Here is a 17,758-nt window from a genome sequence, read left to right on the forward strand (position 1 = left end):
AAGCAATTCACCAATACATAAAGAACTAGGAGTAGAAATCACGTTAAGTTAGAAAGTATGAAGAAGTGCAGGATGCTAACAAGGAATATAGATCAAAGTGAATGTTAAAAAAAAGAAAGAAGATCAAAGGATAAGTAGTGCAGAACAATATTTACTTTCTAGCTTACATGACGATAAGGAATATAGACCAAGCGACTCTGAATAAAAAGTGAAGAACAATGGATAAGCAGAGTGCAGAACAACATTTCCGTATAGCCGTACTGCAGTATACAAAAGTATGAAGAAGTGCAGAATACTAACAAGGAATAACTAAGTTCTGTAATTATATCCTCACTAAAACTAAGTTCTGTAATAATAGTCGTACTGCAGAATACTAACAAGGAATCCTAAGTTCTGTAATAATAGCCGTACTGCAGTATACAAAAGTACGAAGAAGTGCAGAATAAGCGTATTGAAGTGAAGAAGTGACAAAGTTTCTCAAATGTGAAATGTGATCGAGTCTTGTGTTTTTAGTACAAATGAGCCTGGCTGTTTTGACAAGATGGAGTCGTTTAACCTGATTTAGGCCTGGTCCTTAACTGAGATTAATCTGATATCCCGTACTCTCATATATTATATTAATTTATTTAAATTTTAAATAATTATCATATAAATAAAATGGGATTTTAATATTTTATGAATAAAAATAATATTTCAAAATTTTAATTAAATACAAACCATAGATCAAAAACATTTCTATAATTTTAACCAAATACTATCACACGAATTTGTTTATTTGAACGACAGAAATTTGAAACTAGAGTAATAAGCATTCACACGTGTATGCTTAAAAGTGCATACTATAAACGATGAAGTGGACAGCTGTCAGAATTTGTCAGTAGTTTCAGGCAGGGACGTATTTAGAGGGGGGGCAGTGGGGGTATTTGCCCCCACTGACCTTCCCAGTAGATATATATTTCTACTATCATTCTCATCAAATTGTTTATTTGCCCCCATGGTTGAGGTGTTCTATGTTAACCCAGGAGGTAGAAGTTCGATCCCTTCTGGCAGTTTTTATAGCAATTTTTTTGCCCCTCTTCCTTTCTTACCCTCTCTCTTATATTTTGCCCCCACTAGTTCAAAAGTCTGGCTCCGTCCCTGGTTTCAGGCAGCCACCTTAATTGTTGCACACATACCTATGCGCCCTTATTCGGTGGAAGTGGCAACTGGCAACTACTAGAACAATCTTTGTTGCAAAACACACTTTTTACTCTCTCTCTCTCTCAACTCTCGCTCTTAATCAGCCATGGCTATTCCAACAGCAGCCTATGTGGTGCCACTGGGGGCCATCTTCTTTTTCTCAGGATTACTCGTTAATCTCATTCAGGCATGTCTTCTTTTTTTTAATGATTTTGTTAGTTGCTAATCACTCTCAAGTTCTTGTCAGATAAAATAGCAATGATACTATTACTCAATGTTTTTCAGGCGTTTTTCTTCATAACTGTGTGGCCATTTTCCAAGAAAACGTATATAAGGATCAACAAAGTGATTGTAGAGCTCTTGTGGCTTGAATTCGTCTGGCTTGCTGACTGGTGGGCTGGGCTTAAGGTACCTGATATGATAATTTATTATACCGATTTTCTTCCGCGCAAACTAACAACCACTTTTTAGTTAGATGGTGAAATTCTATGGAGTCTAATAGCGCTAATAATGATGGTCCGCACAAAAATCTTCATCAATTAAAATCTTTGGCCTAACTAAAAGTAGATGGAACATGCTAAGCACTAAATTCTATAGGTTTGAGACATTTTGATTGGTGTGGTTGTTATATATGCAATGGGTCCACTATTATTAAGAAAGAAGAGCCAATCAAAATGTCTCAAATCTATAAAATTTAGTGCTTAGCATGTGCCCATAGCCACATACTAGAAAAACCGTAATTTTATACTACTAGTGCAATCCTTTACTTTCTCTTTTTCTTGAAGGGGTGTTTACTAAGAGAACTACAATTTTAGCTTTTCCCATGTTTAATCAGTATAACACATTTCGATATTTTGATTATTTGAGATGCAACTTCTTGACATTTTAGTTTTGATGATTAATTATGTTGACACTGTTTTGCTAGTGTAAAGTTCTATATAGGAAAAACCTTACTCAGACTATTGCTTTAAGCCTTTAACTGGATATTTTGTTTCTACTTGCAATAATAAGCATCGTCAATGTGCAACAAAAAAAATGATAAATGATCATCTGAAATTTTTTTGGGGAAAAACAAAATGATACCTCCTTCAGAACAGAAAATCGGAACCGAGTGCAGCAAGTATTGTCAGTACTCTTGGGTTCTTTCGCACTTATTAACCGACAGTATGCTCTTTTACAATAAATTTGTAATTACTCAACAATCTATCTGGTCTTGACACTGGCAAGTACCACTGCCTTTGGACTATTTCTTTTGTGTACCAAGTAATTCACTCCCATTAGGGCCAGCTCGGAGCCATAATACAACATTCTCCAAGGAGATATTCATTCCAGTTAGGCTCGTAGGTGCTGTTGCTTCCAGAAGCACATGGTCATATGGCTGTTGTGGACATTGACATTGGTTGTGGAAGGAGGAGGAGGATGGTTATTAAGAATGAGGAGTCCTCGTGAAGTAGTTTTGGATTGAGATAAAGCCAGTAATACCCAAAAATATTGTGATTACTATAAATTCACTGTACTTGTGGTAGCTGCCACCTGCCAGTTCCTTTATATTTAATAAGCTAATTTTAATTTTTGCCGAAAAATTTGATAAATTGATTTTTGTTGCAGATTGAAGTGTATGCGGATGCGGAAACATTCCAGTTGATGGGTAAGAGCAAATATTGGTTTTGTGCAAGGTGTTTGTTTCTATTTGGTGATAAGCCTGTCCAGCACTAAGAGGTCAATAATGATGTTATATATTCCAGGGAAAGAACATGCGCTCGTCATATGCAACCACAAAAGTGATATTGACTGGCTGGTTGGCTGGATTTTGGCTCAGGTTCCTGTATCAAAACTTTCATTATCTATATGCATGTGGATCTCTAGAGAAACATAGGCAAAATTGATTTCATTATCTCTGTAGAGAGCAGAATCAGTCTAACAGTGCGAGATATATTCCATTTTGGAATAAAAAAAAATATGGAACTGCATCATTCCAGTTCTGTCTAATCTAAAAGTTGTTTTTTACATTTTTGAGGCTAACATATGGTATGCTTTTGCTGGAACCGTTTCTTCTTTTTGACAGCGAGCTGGTTGCCTTGGTAGTTCATTTGCCGTGACAAAGAAATCAGCAAGATACCTTCCTGTAAGTGACAGAAATTTCATCTATGCTCTGCACGTCACTTTTTGAAGGCATCTGCAAATTGAACTCGAATCAAAAATAGGAATTGTTTGCTTTAGCCTCTTAGGTTTTTGGAGCAGTAGACTAGCATTTGACATACTAATCGGGTAGAGCATAGTTACACTAAATATACAGAAGATGGAAGTAATTTAAATCAATTTGTATTAAAGATGTTTAATGTACAATTGTACACATTTGGTAGATGCTGGTGTCTCTTCCAAAAATGGCACATATGAGTTGTTTATCTCACCTACATGTCACCGGGAGGACAGTGGAGAGGAAATAAAAGAATGCATAATTGAACTCATGAGTGGATTGAGAGCCAATATACCAGGCAACAAGTTAACCAGATTAGAGTATTAACTGATCTGAAAAAACTACTTGATATTTGAAATCCTTAAGTAAAGCAAAGCTTGTCTGCTATGTAATTAATTAGGATTTTAGCAAAACAATACATAACTCTGATTATTAATTGATATTAATAGGTGCATATTAACTAATGTTTAGAACTTTCATATTTTTCTCATTTTTCTGTATATTTGGCACAGAACAGATAGGCTGATATAACAAAAAAAAAGTGAAGGAAAAACTCCATGTTGTCAGCTAGCTTCTTAAGCCTACTGAACAATCTGGAATATTCTTAATGTGTCGCATTGCAAATAAAAATGCAAAAACATGGTTATTGTGGGAATGTTATATGTTGATCTTTCTCTTACACATATTAGTGGTGAGGTTTATTTGTTTATTTTAGTATATTCTGGATGGCTTGGATGTCGAGTAAGAAAAATTCTTTATGCTTTTGAACTTGAAGTAGCTAGCGGAAAACTCTGGGTGTTGAATACCATGTGCAAAGATTAAGTTTTTGTAAATCCTACTTATTTGGCTTCCTACTGTGTCTTCTATGTTTGCATCATAGTTATTTTGTATAGCGTCAGTGAACACCTGTTGTTTTCAGAATTGTCAGTGAGTTTACAGCTGCAGAGTGCCAACTTGTACAGGTTGTGGGTTGGTCAATATGGTTTTCTGGGGCTATCTTTTTAGAAAGGAGTTGGGAAAAGGATGAAAATACTCTCAAGGTATGGATTGATATATTCGTAATAGGTTAGATGCATGCTATTTGATGCAACTTTTGCTTTTTTGTTTTTTTTATCTCGTTGGTGGCACTTGGATATTTATGGTTTTGTAAGTACTGTGCTGCACTTTTTGTCAGGCCGGATTTCAGCGCTTAAGGGAATTCCCATGTGCTTTCTGGCTGGGGCTATTTGTTGAAGGTACTCGCTTCACACAGGCGAAACTTTTAGCCGCTCAGGAATATGCATCTACAATGGGATTGCCTTTTCCTAGGAATGTTCTGATTCCAAGAACGAAGGTTAGGTCTTTGGTACTCATGAAATTTTTTGTCTTTGTGCCTTTTTATTTTTCTAGAGATCATTTGGTAAAGCCTGTATTGCTTTCAGCGTATGTCATGTTGTTAATCTGCAGATACTGTGTTTTTGTTTTGATTTGATCTAAATTTTCGTGATAACATATTTTGTTGCTCATCTTGGACTTTTATCCTTCATACTATAATCATATATTCATATCTATTTAGAATAGTGATTGGGTTGCGAGTTAAGGTAAACTATTATTCAACTGGATTGATGATCTTTTTATACAGATGTACACGAAGGTCTTATGTACATTTTATTGAAATTTATGTTTTTTTACATGCTGCATAGTGTATTTACTTTTTCCTTTCTTCATTTTTCTATATATTAAAAACAATGATACTACATGCAATTTGAGTTTATATATGGATTCTGCCTGTGGGATATTTTTCTAAAATAATATTTAAGAATAAATTATTAGGTGACAAATAGGTGTCATATTTTGGGAACACGAAAAGCTTATTACTTACAGCATATTGAAGTATCATGATGTTTGTTTTCTGTTATATACTAGTTGACTAGTAGTAAATATTAGTCCCTCGGGAGCTCAGCTTAATTAAGTAATCATTTTCCTTCATTTTGAATAAGGGGACAAAGTACGACAAAATGTAAATCTTCTATCTTCCGGTGGGTTCATGTACTAGTTAAATAGTAATCAAGGATAAAGGAGAGGGGCTGTGCAGCATCAATGAGTAATGAAGGATAAAAGGATTTTCTCTTTCAGTGTTTGCCAGTAATCAACATTTTACGGTGATGTGTGTGTGTCTTTGGTGTTTTCCAGTTGTTGGATTTAGGATGAAGAGAGATTATATCTGATGATCTATTACTATGGTTTGAGATTGCTTAGATGAATTTTCAAGATCCTTTTTAGAAGTATGAGAACTACATGCATCTCTATGTGACTATGTTGGTTTTAGCATCAGTTGTGACTGCACCTAATGTTCAAGATATAGAGCAAGTCTGCTGTATTAGTTGGAACGTTTGAAGAAAAGTATACATACTTGAAATGGACATACTGAAGGCGACATTTGAATTATAGATTCTTTTGCTTCCTGATTCACGAATTACTGAGATCTTCGTCTTTGACAACCCTGAGCATAACGTCTGTCAGATAAGGCTTGAGTAAATACTTACTCCAGTTGAGGGTCCAGATTTTGACTTGCAAGTTACAAAGATAAACGCTCAACCTACTATACTAGAACCTCTTGACACAAGTACTATGAGTTTGCACCTAATGTAACTATCTAGTGATTGTTTGCACAACTCATTGATTTTCTCGAGTCTGTCATTAACATCATAGACAGTTATTAGCCTGTTTCTAATAGTGCTAATGTAATTTCTAAAGACTTTAAAATCATATACTTTGGAACCTTCTTGCTTCAGATCATAATATGAAAACATATGAAGCAATATAATCTTCTTCCTCTTCTTCATAATTCAGTTCATATCATTTTGCTGGAATTAGCTGAAACATATTATTTTCAGGGTTTTATTGCCGCAGTAAATCACATGCGTGAGTTTGTTCCAGCTATTTATGATCTAACATTCGCGTTCCCCAAAGACTCGCCTCCGCCCACAATGCTAAGACTTTTAAAGGGGCAACCTTCTGTGGTAAGTCAATTGTGATACTTAAGCAGTTTGTTAATATTTTAGGATGAAGTGCTTACTTTGGCAATAATCCGATACTCAGTATACTCCACAAAGAATGGTTTACAATATTGGTTTTTATTGAACGATCTGCAAAATTTTAACAAAATAAACTTGAAGAAAAGTCTATGCAGATAATAAAGTGTACTATTTAATCATATCAGTTCCAAATGTTTTTTGCTTTGTTGCAGGTGCATGTTCACATCAAAAGGCATTTAATGAAGGATTTGCCTGAGAAGAATGAAGCTGTTGCACAATGGTGTAAAGATGTATTCTTGGTTAAGGTAGTACTTTTCTTTCTCATGCATTGACCTGATTAAGTAATTGGCTTATCCTGCACCTTTGGTGATGCTTTTCTTTCTCATCTATTGACCTGATTAAGAGGATGTTTATCCAGCACCTTTGATTGCCACATGTGTTACAATACTGGCTATATGGGTGCTTGATAGGAGCACCATGGACAACTTAACTATTTCCCGCAGTCAGTAATTGTTGAGCGCTATTGGGCTTATCTCATTCACAGCCTCTAGCGTGTAGGCCAAGGACCCTCACACTTGTTAAAGTGCACCCTGTCCCGTTCATATTGGGTTTAGGATTCCTAAAGCAAACCAAGTGGTGACTGTACCCTGTGAAGTGTGCCAGCCTTTCCTGTTAAGATGCATGAGGACTTCCCTCACACTTACTAACACCCACCCTGCCCTCCCACAACCGGTATGGGGTAACCTACAGTACTGTGTCTAACATATACATCGCACCATTTACTTTGAAATTAATGCAGTCAATATATCATTTTAGTTTAGCCTTTTCCTTCAACATACTTTTGTTGTCAGCTTTGATGTCAAAAGAAGTTGTTATTAGGCTGTTAATTGAGAAATATATGCAATTTAAAAACAGATAAATTTATTCAGTTCAAATCAAATGCATTTTAAAAAAAATATGCCAAGAGTTAATTTATAACTAGGTGGAGTATTATGTCAGGAATTAAGGTTATAAAACACTAATATAATGGCCGTTGGTGGTGGGTTTAGCCCTCAAACAACAAATTAAAAGGTCTGGCTGCCAAGGTACTTATGTACTAGCAAGTTTATGTAATGCTTAAACTATAAAATCTGATGTATATCATTGAAATTCTGCTTTGAGCATATGCTGATTTTCTGCTCTGGAATTTGTAACTAGGATAAATTACTTGACAAACATAAAGAGGACGGCAGTTTTGGTGATGGAGAGTTGCATGAAATTGGCCGACCATTGAAGTCTCTTGTGGTAAGATAAATATGATTAAACAGTAGCCACATTATGTGTTGTTCTCTTTACCCCAATTTTAATGGTCTTGTGTAAAGCATAACTTGAAAATGTACTACTAAAGATATTTTTGTGGTTACCATGAATCAAGGGGTTAAATATCATCAATTATAAAGTGGATTTCATATTTTGATTTCTGTTGTAAGCCATACAAGTATCATCATTGAATCTTTTAGGTTTATTTATGGATAATTCTTTAAGTATATGCCTATGTGTTTTACAAAACGTCCCATGTGTAGATTTTATTGCAAAAGTGACTGTAACTTTGGTGTATTTTGTAAAAATTTAGAGCAATTTGAAATGTTCTCTTGCATTTGTCTTGCAATGTTTTCTAGTATAACAATACAGACAAGCAACATAATAGTGTAACAATAATGTGCTTGATATATAATAGTTGAGAAGGATCTGCGAGCAGCATAGCTTATATTTCCGGGTGGTGTTATTTGGCAAAACATGTAGTCTTTGTTTTCCCTGCACTCTGCAGTCTGCACCAGTTTCTTTGGTAAGGGTATTGTTTCTGGGGCTAACTCAAGTATGTGTAAACAGGTTGTCACCGCTTGGGCTTGTCTACTCATTTTAGGAACCTTAAAGTTCTTGCAATGGTCATCGCTCCTGTCTTCTTGGAAGGGTCTTATATTTTCTGCTACAGGCTTGGCTGTTTTGACGGTACTCATGCAATTTCTAATACAATCAACGCAGTCAGAGCGCTCAAACCCTGCTAGTCTGTCTAAACCTGTCAGGGCAAAACCAGTGAAGCCAAATATATAACTATAATGGCATATTTGGGAACTTGGATTTCATTGAAATCCTGAATTTGATCAAATGACATGTTTGGATACATAAAAAAAGTTGGATTTAAATTTCATTTAAAATCCAGTGCATTCAAATACTAGTATAATGCTGAGAATTTGAAATGACACCTGAAATCATGTCATTTGGTATCCAAATTTTGAAAAAAAGTATATGTTCTCAAACGCAATCTAAGAGAAATCTGGTAACATTCGTCCTAGACTGGTAGAAGAATGATTAACGTAATCTGTACTGAAATGTAAGCAGTAGTTTGTAACTAAAAATTAAGAGAGGCCAAGTTGTCTCAGTTACTTGAATTATTAAAGGTTTCTACAAGAAGTGAACAAGTTTGATGTGATTATCATATTAAACTATATGTGTGAGTGTATGCTAAGTATACCAAGTTTGGTCTCAAATTTTTTTCTCAAATGACATGACAAACAAATGGCTGATTTTAGTTGGATGGTTTATGTGCATACATTGGTCTCATTATTATTAATAATATTATTAATGTGAGTGGAACTGGTTAAACATTGCCGACTAGAATTTGGGAAAAGAAATTGGGAAAATTTCTTGGGTACCTAACATAGAATCAGATGCGATACAGTGACTACTTCATTTACATTCTGCTTTCGAGTAAGCAGAAAAGCAGACCGAAGTAGAGAAAAATGAAGCAAGAAAATGACTGAAGTAGAGAAAAATGAAGCAAGAAGATTTGAGGTTTATACCAGTTAGTTCTATGACTTCGCTTAAAATGAGAACTTAAAACCCGATTATAGGTAGTCTTTTTTCCGGGTAATGCAACGTATCCCAAATTTTGTTTCCAAATTTTTTTTTGCAAATGACGTGGCAGACAAATGACAAGTTTTAATTGGGTGGTTGATGTGCTTATTGCAAGTTACCGCGTGATTCTCGGGTTGTCACTCCAAATCGGTTCCCAGTTAATTCAACTCTTCACTTGGAGTGTTCGGCTTATTCTTTCGTTCTAGTCACTTAACTACCTAAGTACTGCTAATTTTCTCCATGGAACTTATATGTGGTTATGGAACAGTCACACATTGAATAGAACTTGTAGATTAACGTGTGATGACTTCTATAATGTGGAATTATGTTAGCTGTTTTCTACGTTCATACAATTTTAGTGTCGTGGCTATCTCAATCTAGGACTCTGGTTCTACTTTTCTTGTGTGAAATTTACAAAGAAATGAAATGCCTTTATTTATAACCAAATAACAGTATAGGCAACATTGGTTTTTCCTACACTAGTTGTTTCCTAGGCTAATTTATACGCACTGCATCCTCGTAATTCGTAAAGGAATTTCGAATCTGCAACGTGTTGGAAGACCTCAGTTTTCGTTACTAAATCAGTTTGATAGGCCTGTTGATGGATTTATCCTGTGTCGTATCGGGATATCAAGGTTCGCTCGCTCTTCCTCCTAAGAAGAGATACTCATTTGTCGCTTATAAGCTTAAATTATTAAAAAAGTGCTTGATTCTGAACAAATATTCACAACCTAACAAAAATTCGACGATATGATGAGGAATGATACTCATACACCGATTTTTATTCGGAACAGTAGTACATGTATAAGATACAACACAAAATATGCTGAAATGATACATTGATCTTTATTCACAACAAACAGAGTACATTTATCATATACGAAACAAAGAAACTCAAATCCTGATGAGAGCAACAAGAGAGAAAATCAGGGAAGTCGCGACGAACACGATGGAAGCAGGGAGAGAAAACCCGGCTGAGTCGGCGGTGGGTGAGGGAGCAGGAGAAGGAGGCATCATTTGCTGCCCGGATACCGCGACAGAGGCCAGCAGGGCAACCATCAGGGCCTTGTAAATGAAGCTGCTAAGCTGAGCCATTATGATGATACAAGTAGTAGTAGCAGCAGCAATGAAATGGCTAGAGAATTGGAGTGAATGGTAAAAGAGCAGAATGTGTGTGTATTTATAGGCTGATGTGGTGACATAATGCATGCAAGAATTTTCTAGTTGGGTGATGAGTTTTGCCAGGAAAGTTGGACTGAGAGCTGGGTCTATTTCTGCATTTTTTAAGACCAGGAGCGTGTTGCCTGGGATTATGGCCTAATTGGTTTCGAGTGATTTTCATTCCTAAGCAAAAATGTGTGTACTAAATTAAAAATCAGTTTAAAATTAAAACTAATCTAAAAAATGATTTAAAGTCAAAGTTAGCTGGATAAATTTTTTTGATTAACCTACTTTTTAAACAAAATTAGTTTCGACACTACAACAAATAATCTATCAAATTTATTATTTTAATTATTATTTTAATAATTATTAAATCATCTATAATATAAAATTATTCAAATTACTGAGTGATTATTATATTAAATCACCGTGAATCTTTTGGGTGATCAAAAACTAGTTATGAGTTATGACTTGATTGTCACATATAACGTGTTGGTTATGAGTTGACAAGTTTTCTCTAATTTATGTTTGGGAGTTCTTTTGTTTTTTTTGTTTTTTTTATCGGAATTCTGTATTTGAAAGTTGAGACTTCCTGTTCGTAAGTTCAAGTTGCTTTACAATCCAAATTAAAAATCCATTTCATTGCAAGTCTCATCATATGAGAGGTAACTCAACTTTACAGCATGTTATACAATTTAAAAATCAATTTGAAGCCAGCATCAAAACATTCTGATTCCATGCTAGATCATGAAGTTTATAAAAAGTGAACAAGTTTGATGTGATTATTATTTTAGTAATTAATATTAATAAATCATCTATAATATAAAATTATTCAAATTATTGAGCAATTATTATGCTAAGTCACTGTGCATCTTTTGGCTGATAAAAACTAATTATGACTTGATTGGCACATTATAACGTGTTGGTTACTCCTTAACCGTGAGTTGACAAGTCTTCTCTAATTTGTGTTTGGGAGTTTTTTTTCCCATGTTTGGAAATTAACTGTTAAGCTGATAGTAGATTGAATTAGATGTTTTGACTAGGTGATTGAAATAGATGTTTGATTCGCGGATTGAATTAACGGTTTAATGTAAAACTGTTTGGTAAATAGTTGTTTCATTAGTTTTTTATGACACATATCAAAACCATTAACTCAAAAACTCCTCAAAGTAGCTTTTTGAAAATTAACTTTTTGAGATCAAACCTCTATTTCAATCCGCTAACTATCAACCACTACCATTAGCGGATTGAATTAATGGTCAAACTTCTAACTCACTCCAAACCTCTACTTTTTTCTCAAACCGCTAACTTCCAAACACGACCAAAGTTTTTTTTTTAATCAGAATTCTGTATTTGGGAGTTGAGACTTCATGTTGGTAAGTTCAAGTTGCTTGACAATCTAAATTAAAATCCATTTCATTGCAAGTCTCGTATACGAGAGGTAACTCAACCTTAGAGCGTGTTATAAAATCTAAAAATCAATTTTAAGGCAGCATCAAAACGTTATGATTCATGCTAGATGATGAATTAAGTATTTTTTTTATAAAAATGGATCCTAAACAATCGACATCCCGTTTAAAGGGTGAATAATAAAAAAATTGTCAATAAAATTTTAAACAATAACAATAATTAAAATAAATTAAATGAGGACTTATACTTGACTTAACTTCCTATAAAAGAAATTAAATAACTTATTTCTATTTATTTTTTCCTTTACATTATATGTAATATATGTGTTGATATATATCTATGTACATAGTCAGTGATATTGCATTATATGTATAAAGTATTTATTTAATATATAATATTATTATTTATTGAAGGTAAGCAAATCTATACCTAAAAACAAGTCGTTATTACTCCCAACAAATTCCAACAATCAATAATCAAGCACCAAATATTACCAAATCTCCAACCAAACAACAACAATTAACAAAATCAACCAATAATTCACATAATCAACACCTAATAATAGAACAATAACAATACATATAAATATCTAAACCCTTGAGTATTAAAATTCTCTTACCCTTTAAAATCAGTATATAAGCGCTGCAACCTATGCAAACCATACCACATTGTCTCTAGTTCTCTAACAAAATTTGAGCATGACAGACTATCAAGTTTATCTAGTTTACTCACTGCTTCTGATCATTTCCTCCATTACACTACGAGGCATTTTTAAAACTCGAAACACCTCTAGCCTTCCACCTAGCCCTCCGAGAATTCCAATCATTGGTCATCTGCACCTTCTTGCCCCTATACCACATCAGGCTCTTCACAAGCTCTCGACGCGTTATGGACCTTTAATCCATCTCTTCCTTGGCTCCAAGCCTTGCATTGTGGCCTCGTCGCCTGAAATGGCGACAGAAATTCTTAAAACACACGAGGCATCTTGGTTAGACCGGCCTAAAACTGAGGCGGTAGATTATTTAACATATGGTTCACAAGACTTTGCGTTTGCCACGTATGGACCATACTGGAAGTTTGTTAAGAAACTTTGCATGTCTGAGCTTCTTAGTGGCCGAACTCTTGATCTTCTACAACCAATTAGACGCCATGAGATTGAGAGTATGGTGAATGCAATGATGAAAAAGGCCAGAGCTGGAGAGGCTGCTGATGTTAGAGTTGAGCTTATTAGGCTCGCCAACAATACATTTTCAAGTCTGTTTATGGGCAAGAGGTGGTCAGAGAATGAGGACGAAGCTGAAGAAGTACACAAGTTAATCCAAGAGATCACTGAGCTTGCAGGGAAGTTCAATTTCTCTGATTATATTTGGTTCTGCAAGAATTTGGATTTACAGGGTATCAGGAAGAGAGTGGTGGATGTACGCGGAAGGTTTGACAATATGATGGAGAGGATTATAGAGGATCGCGTAGACCTGAGGAGGACGAGGAAACAAAATGGCATTGGAGGACATTTGGAGAAAAACTTGCTTGATATATTACTTGATATATCAGAAGATGAGAGCCGTGAGATTAAATTGAGCAGAGAGAACATCAAGGCTTTCACACTGGTACAATGAGTAATTTTAAATTAATTTTAATGCTTGGCAAACAATCACAGATGAGACATAATTTCTTCTGGTATTAAATTGCAGGATTTGTTTTTTGCTGGATCAGAAACTTCTGCCACCGCAACAGAATGGGCGCTAGCAGAGCTAATCAACCATCCGGACATCATGAAAGAAGCTAGACAAGAAATAGATACTGTTGTAGGAAAGAACAGATTAGTTGAAGAATCCGATATCATAAATCTCCCTTACCTTCAATCTATTGTAAAAGAAACACTGAGACTTCACCCTCCCGGTCCACTAATAGAAAGAGAAGCAAGTGAAGACTGTACCATTGCAAACTACCAGATACCCGCCAAGACAAGACTATTTGTTAATGTTTGGGCTCTTGGCCGAGACTCAGACTACTGGGAAAATGCACCTGAATTCATCCCCGAAAGGTTCTTCCTGAGTAGTGAAGATAAAAGGAATGGAAAAAGTCAGTTGGATGTTAGAGGGCAGCATTTTCAAGTGTTACCATTTGGAAGCGGACGAAGAGGGTGTCCAGGGATTTCACTAGCATTGCGGTCTGTCCAAACAACTCTTGCTGTACTGATACAATGTTTTGAATGGGAAGTAAGAGGTGAAGGGCAGAATGGTGGGAGTACTGTGAACATGGAAGAAGGTACTGGTTTGACAATCTCCAGGGCTCGGCCTTTGGTTTGTGTTCCGGTTGCTAGGCTTGATCCGTTTCCATCTATGTAGGCTAGACAACCATGCAACAACTATAAATATACGACCATATAGGCCGAGTCACCAAAGCATTGGAAACTTCTTTGTGATATATTGTATTTTCAGAATATATGGTAAAAGCTTATAGAGTAGAATCTGTTCTCCAATAATTTTCGAGCTACAGATACATAGAAATACGTGGCGTTAAGCATGGTTCAAATCTAACTATGTCAAAATGAAGTTAAATCGGGTTCATTCGAATCAAATGAATTAAACATCCGTGCATATGTCTAGCAAGCAGGTAGTATGATCCCGGAGAGGAGAACTGCAGTTGTAAGTCTTGAGATTGTCAAGAAGAATGAGATTTGAAAATTAGTGAAGATTCTTGTTTTTCACAACTATTACTCTAATAGTCCTCATCTGACAAATTCTGCAGGTGTAAATTTTCCCTCGTTTTACTTCAAGTTAGTTAAGCTTCATTTTCTTGGGGCTTCATATGCACCCAAAAAATATATAGATTTATTAACTCCCTATGCTTATTATATAAAATGATCCAATTAGAACGGGGCATCCCAGGATAACAGAGGATATATAAACCCAACCACTTGGGCTATCCATTCGCGCTCTAACAAATTACAACACTAATAGCAATTTTAGTATGATTTTATTTTACGTTTTATACAACATATACTCACCTAATCACGTACTCGCAAAAAACTGCAGTTTTGGAAACTACTAAATATCAGAAAAGACTTGATTGTGTGATAATATAAAATTTCGAGATAGACCTATAGGCTACCGCAACCAACTGTATCAGAATCCAGGTGATCAGGCTGCCTGGTTACGTGATCAGGCTGCCCTATCTACCGCTGATGTTGAATAAGAATTTAACGAATACAATGCAAGTAACGGGTCCTGATTTTCTTATGGGCAAGAAGCTTGAATTTTTGTTCCTGCCAGATGCCAAGTATTCTGCTTGACCTTAATAATACAAGTGGTAGGTGAAAAGAAGATAATGTTAACATTGCCAAAATGCCCAAAATATGGATGCAGCACGTTGCATTTACAATAATACAACCAAGATATATATTGTTGGTTTATCCATATGAACTGCATCCAGAGCAATCAACACCACGTTTTTCAAGGCAGTTCTTGTTAAAAATATTATAAGATCCTGGTAAGCCTCCTCATCGAGGTTTTAAGAGAATTTGTCACTTAACATGATATCAGAACTCAGTCTCGGGAAGACTCAGATTCGACTCCCTATATAATCATTAACATGAAAACAAAATTATGCCTAAAAAATGAGCGTCTGTGATCCACTCTCAACCCAAAAATGAGCTTTCGAGCTAAGGAAAATATAATTAATATGATTCCTGTAAACCCTTATTTTCCGTGACCCTTATTTTATATTTATTTAAATACCAGCCATCTATGACCCTTCTTTCTGATTCAAGAACCAGAAAAAAAATGCTCAAATGGCCGCTTTCTGTGACTCTTTTCTAAGCACGCAGTTATGCTTTAAGGGTCATAAAGTATATATAAGCTGCATCATGAGCAATCCACATTGTCTCTCCTTCTCTGTGATAATTTTAGCATGACAAACGCTGAAGTTTATCTAGTTTACATATTCCTCTTGATCATTTCTGCCATCATACTAGCCATTTTCAAAACTCGAACCACCTCTAGTCTTCCGCCTAGCCCTCCTAGAATTCCAATCATCGGTCATCTGCACCTTCTTGCCCCTATACCACATCAGGCTCTTCACAGGCTCTCGACGCGTTATGGACCTTTAGTCCATATTTTCCTTGGCTCTCATCCTTGTCTAGTTGTATCATCTCCTGAAATGGCAAAAGTGTTTCTCAAAACACACGAAGCATATTGGTCAGACCGGCCTCAAACTGAGGCCACGGATTACCTAACATACGGTTCACAAGACTTTTCATTTGCTCCGTATGGACCATACTGGAAGTTCGTGAAGAAACTATGTATGTCTGAGCTTCTTGGTGGTAAAACTCTTGATCTTCTACTGCCTGTTAGGCGCTATGAGATCGAGAGCTTGGTGAAAGTAATGTTGGAGAAGTCTAGAAGTGGAAAGGCAGTTGATATTGGTGATGAGCTCATGAGGCTCACCAACAATATAATTTCAAGAATGATTATGAGGGGGAGGTCTTCAGAGAATGAGGATGAAGCTGCGCGAGTTAAGAGCTTGATTAAAGAGGTAGCGGAGATTACAGGCAAGTTCAATGTATCCGACTACATATGGTTTTGCAAGAATTTGGATTTGCAGGGTATTAAGAAGAGGCTCGTGGATATCCGTAAAAGGTTTGACAAAATGATGGAGAGGATTATAGAGGAGCACATTGATGCAAGGCTGAAGAGGCAAGAGAATGGGAATGGAGGTGAAGTAAAGAAACACTTGCTTGATATTCTACTTGATATATCAGAAGACGAGAGCCTTGAGATTAAATTGAGCAGAGAGAACATCAAGGCTTTCATACTGGTAAATTATTTCTTTGTTTACACATTAGTTGACGTGCTCTTGTTTTAATGGTATTTCTCTCGCTCTCCTTACTGGATGTCACGGGTTTGATTACTTATTCTTTACTAATTAAATTGCAGGATTTATATGTAGCTGGAACAGACACTTCTGCTGTCACAATAGAATGGGCGCTTGCAGAGCTAATTAACCATCCGGAAATTATGGATAAGGCCGTACAAGAAATAGATAATGTTGTTGGAAAAAACAGATTACTTGAAGAATCTGATATCGTGAATCTCCCCTACCTTCAAGCTATTGTCAAAGAAACACTCAGACTTCACCCTGCTGGTCCGCTGACAGTAAGAGAAAGGAGTGAAGATTGTACCATTGAAGACTACCACATACCTGCAAAGACTAGAGTCTTTATCAATATTTGGGCTATTGGGCGTGACACGAATCACTGGGAAAATGCACTTGAATTTAAACCTGAAAGATTTCTTATGAGTAGTGAAGACATGAACCATGGGAAAAGCCAAGTAGATTTTAGAGGACAGCATTTTCATCTGTTGCCATTTGGGAGCGGACGAAGAGGATGTCCAGGGTCTTCACTTGCTATGCAAGTTGTCCAGACAACTCTTGGTGTATTGATACAATGCTTTGAATGGAAAGTAGGAGGTGCAGGGGAGAATGGTGAGCATACTGTGAGTATGGAAGAAGGCTTGGGTTTGACACTTCCGAGGGCTCATCCTTTGGTTTGTTTTCCAGTTACTAGGCTTGATCCATTCCCATCCATTTAGGAGCTGTCTTTATATTGTAACGTTTAAATATCACTTTGAAGTGCCTATCAAAAAGGAAAAGGTATATGCACAGGTACACTGGTTCCTTTAGTGATTTTACTACTCTGCAATATTATTGGTAAGAACCTATGAGCAATCTGTGCTGCCATGTGTGCACCCAACATGCCTATTTTATGATACTAGAGTCATTAATGGAATATTTAAGAAAACGACAGAAAGGCATTTCAAGAGATTTTAGTTAAAAGGTTGCAGAGGACAATCTTGCACCCTGGCTCGACAATGTTAGTTATATAGTGAACTGATAC

General features: G+C 36.0%; 3 protein-coding genes across 3 annotated transcripts; all 3 read left to right on the forward strand.

Moving 5' to 3' along the window:
* The first annotated feature begins 1,086 nt into the window (after positions 1 to 1,086).
* Positions 1,087 to 8,623, forward strand: LOC108211776 (1-acyl-sn-glycerol-3-phosphate acyltransferase 2). The gene is made up of 11 exons (XM_017383459.2): positions 1,087 to 1,366; positions 1,465 to 1,587; positions 2,788 to 2,827; positions 2,925 to 2,998; positions 3,245 to 3,304; positions 4,339 to 4,416; positions 4,551 to 4,709; positions 6,253 to 6,378; positions 6,606 to 6,698; positions 7,591 to 7,677; positions 8,263 to 8,623. The coding sequence occupies exons 1-11, from the start codon at positions 1,286 to 1,288 to the stop codon at positions 8,482 to 8,484; spliced, it is 1,143 nt and encodes a 380-aa protein (XP_017238948.1). The 5' UTR covers positions 1,087 to 1,285; the 3' UTR covers positions 8,485 to 8,623.
* Positions 8,624 to 12,508: 3,885 nt separating this feature from the next.
* On the forward strand, positions 12,509 to 14,304 carry LOC108213673 (cytochrome P450 93A3). The gene is made up of 2 exons (XM_017385467.2): positions 12,509 to 13,466; positions 13,551 to 14,304. The coding sequence occupies exons 1-2, from the start codon at positions 12,558 to 12,560 to the stop codon at positions 14,205 to 14,207; spliced, it is 1,566 nt and encodes a 521-aa protein (XP_017240956.1). The 5' UTR covers positions 12,509 to 12,557; the 3' UTR covers positions 14,208 to 14,304.
* A 1,313-nt stretch (positions 14,305 to 15,617) lies between these two features.
* On the forward strand, positions 15,618 to 17,552 carry LOC108213340 (cytochrome P450 93A3-like). The gene is made up of 2 exons (XM_017385124.2): positions 15,618 to 16,677; positions 16,797 to 17,552. The coding sequence occupies exons 1-2, from the start codon at positions 15,772 to 15,774 to the stop codon at positions 17,451 to 17,453; spliced, it is 1,563 nt and encodes a 520-aa protein (XP_017240613.1). The 5' UTR covers positions 15,618 to 15,771; the 3' UTR covers positions 17,454 to 17,552.
* Positions 17,553 to 17,758: the final 206 nt, after the last annotated feature.

Source organism: Daucus carota, chromosome 3 (assembly GCF_001625215.2).
Source record: "Daucus carota subsp. sativus chromosome 3, DH1 v3.0, whole genome shotgun sequence".
Classification (NCBI taxonomy): Eukaryota; Viridiplantae; Streptophyta; class Magnoliopsida; order Apiales; family Apiaceae; genus Daucus; species Daucus carota.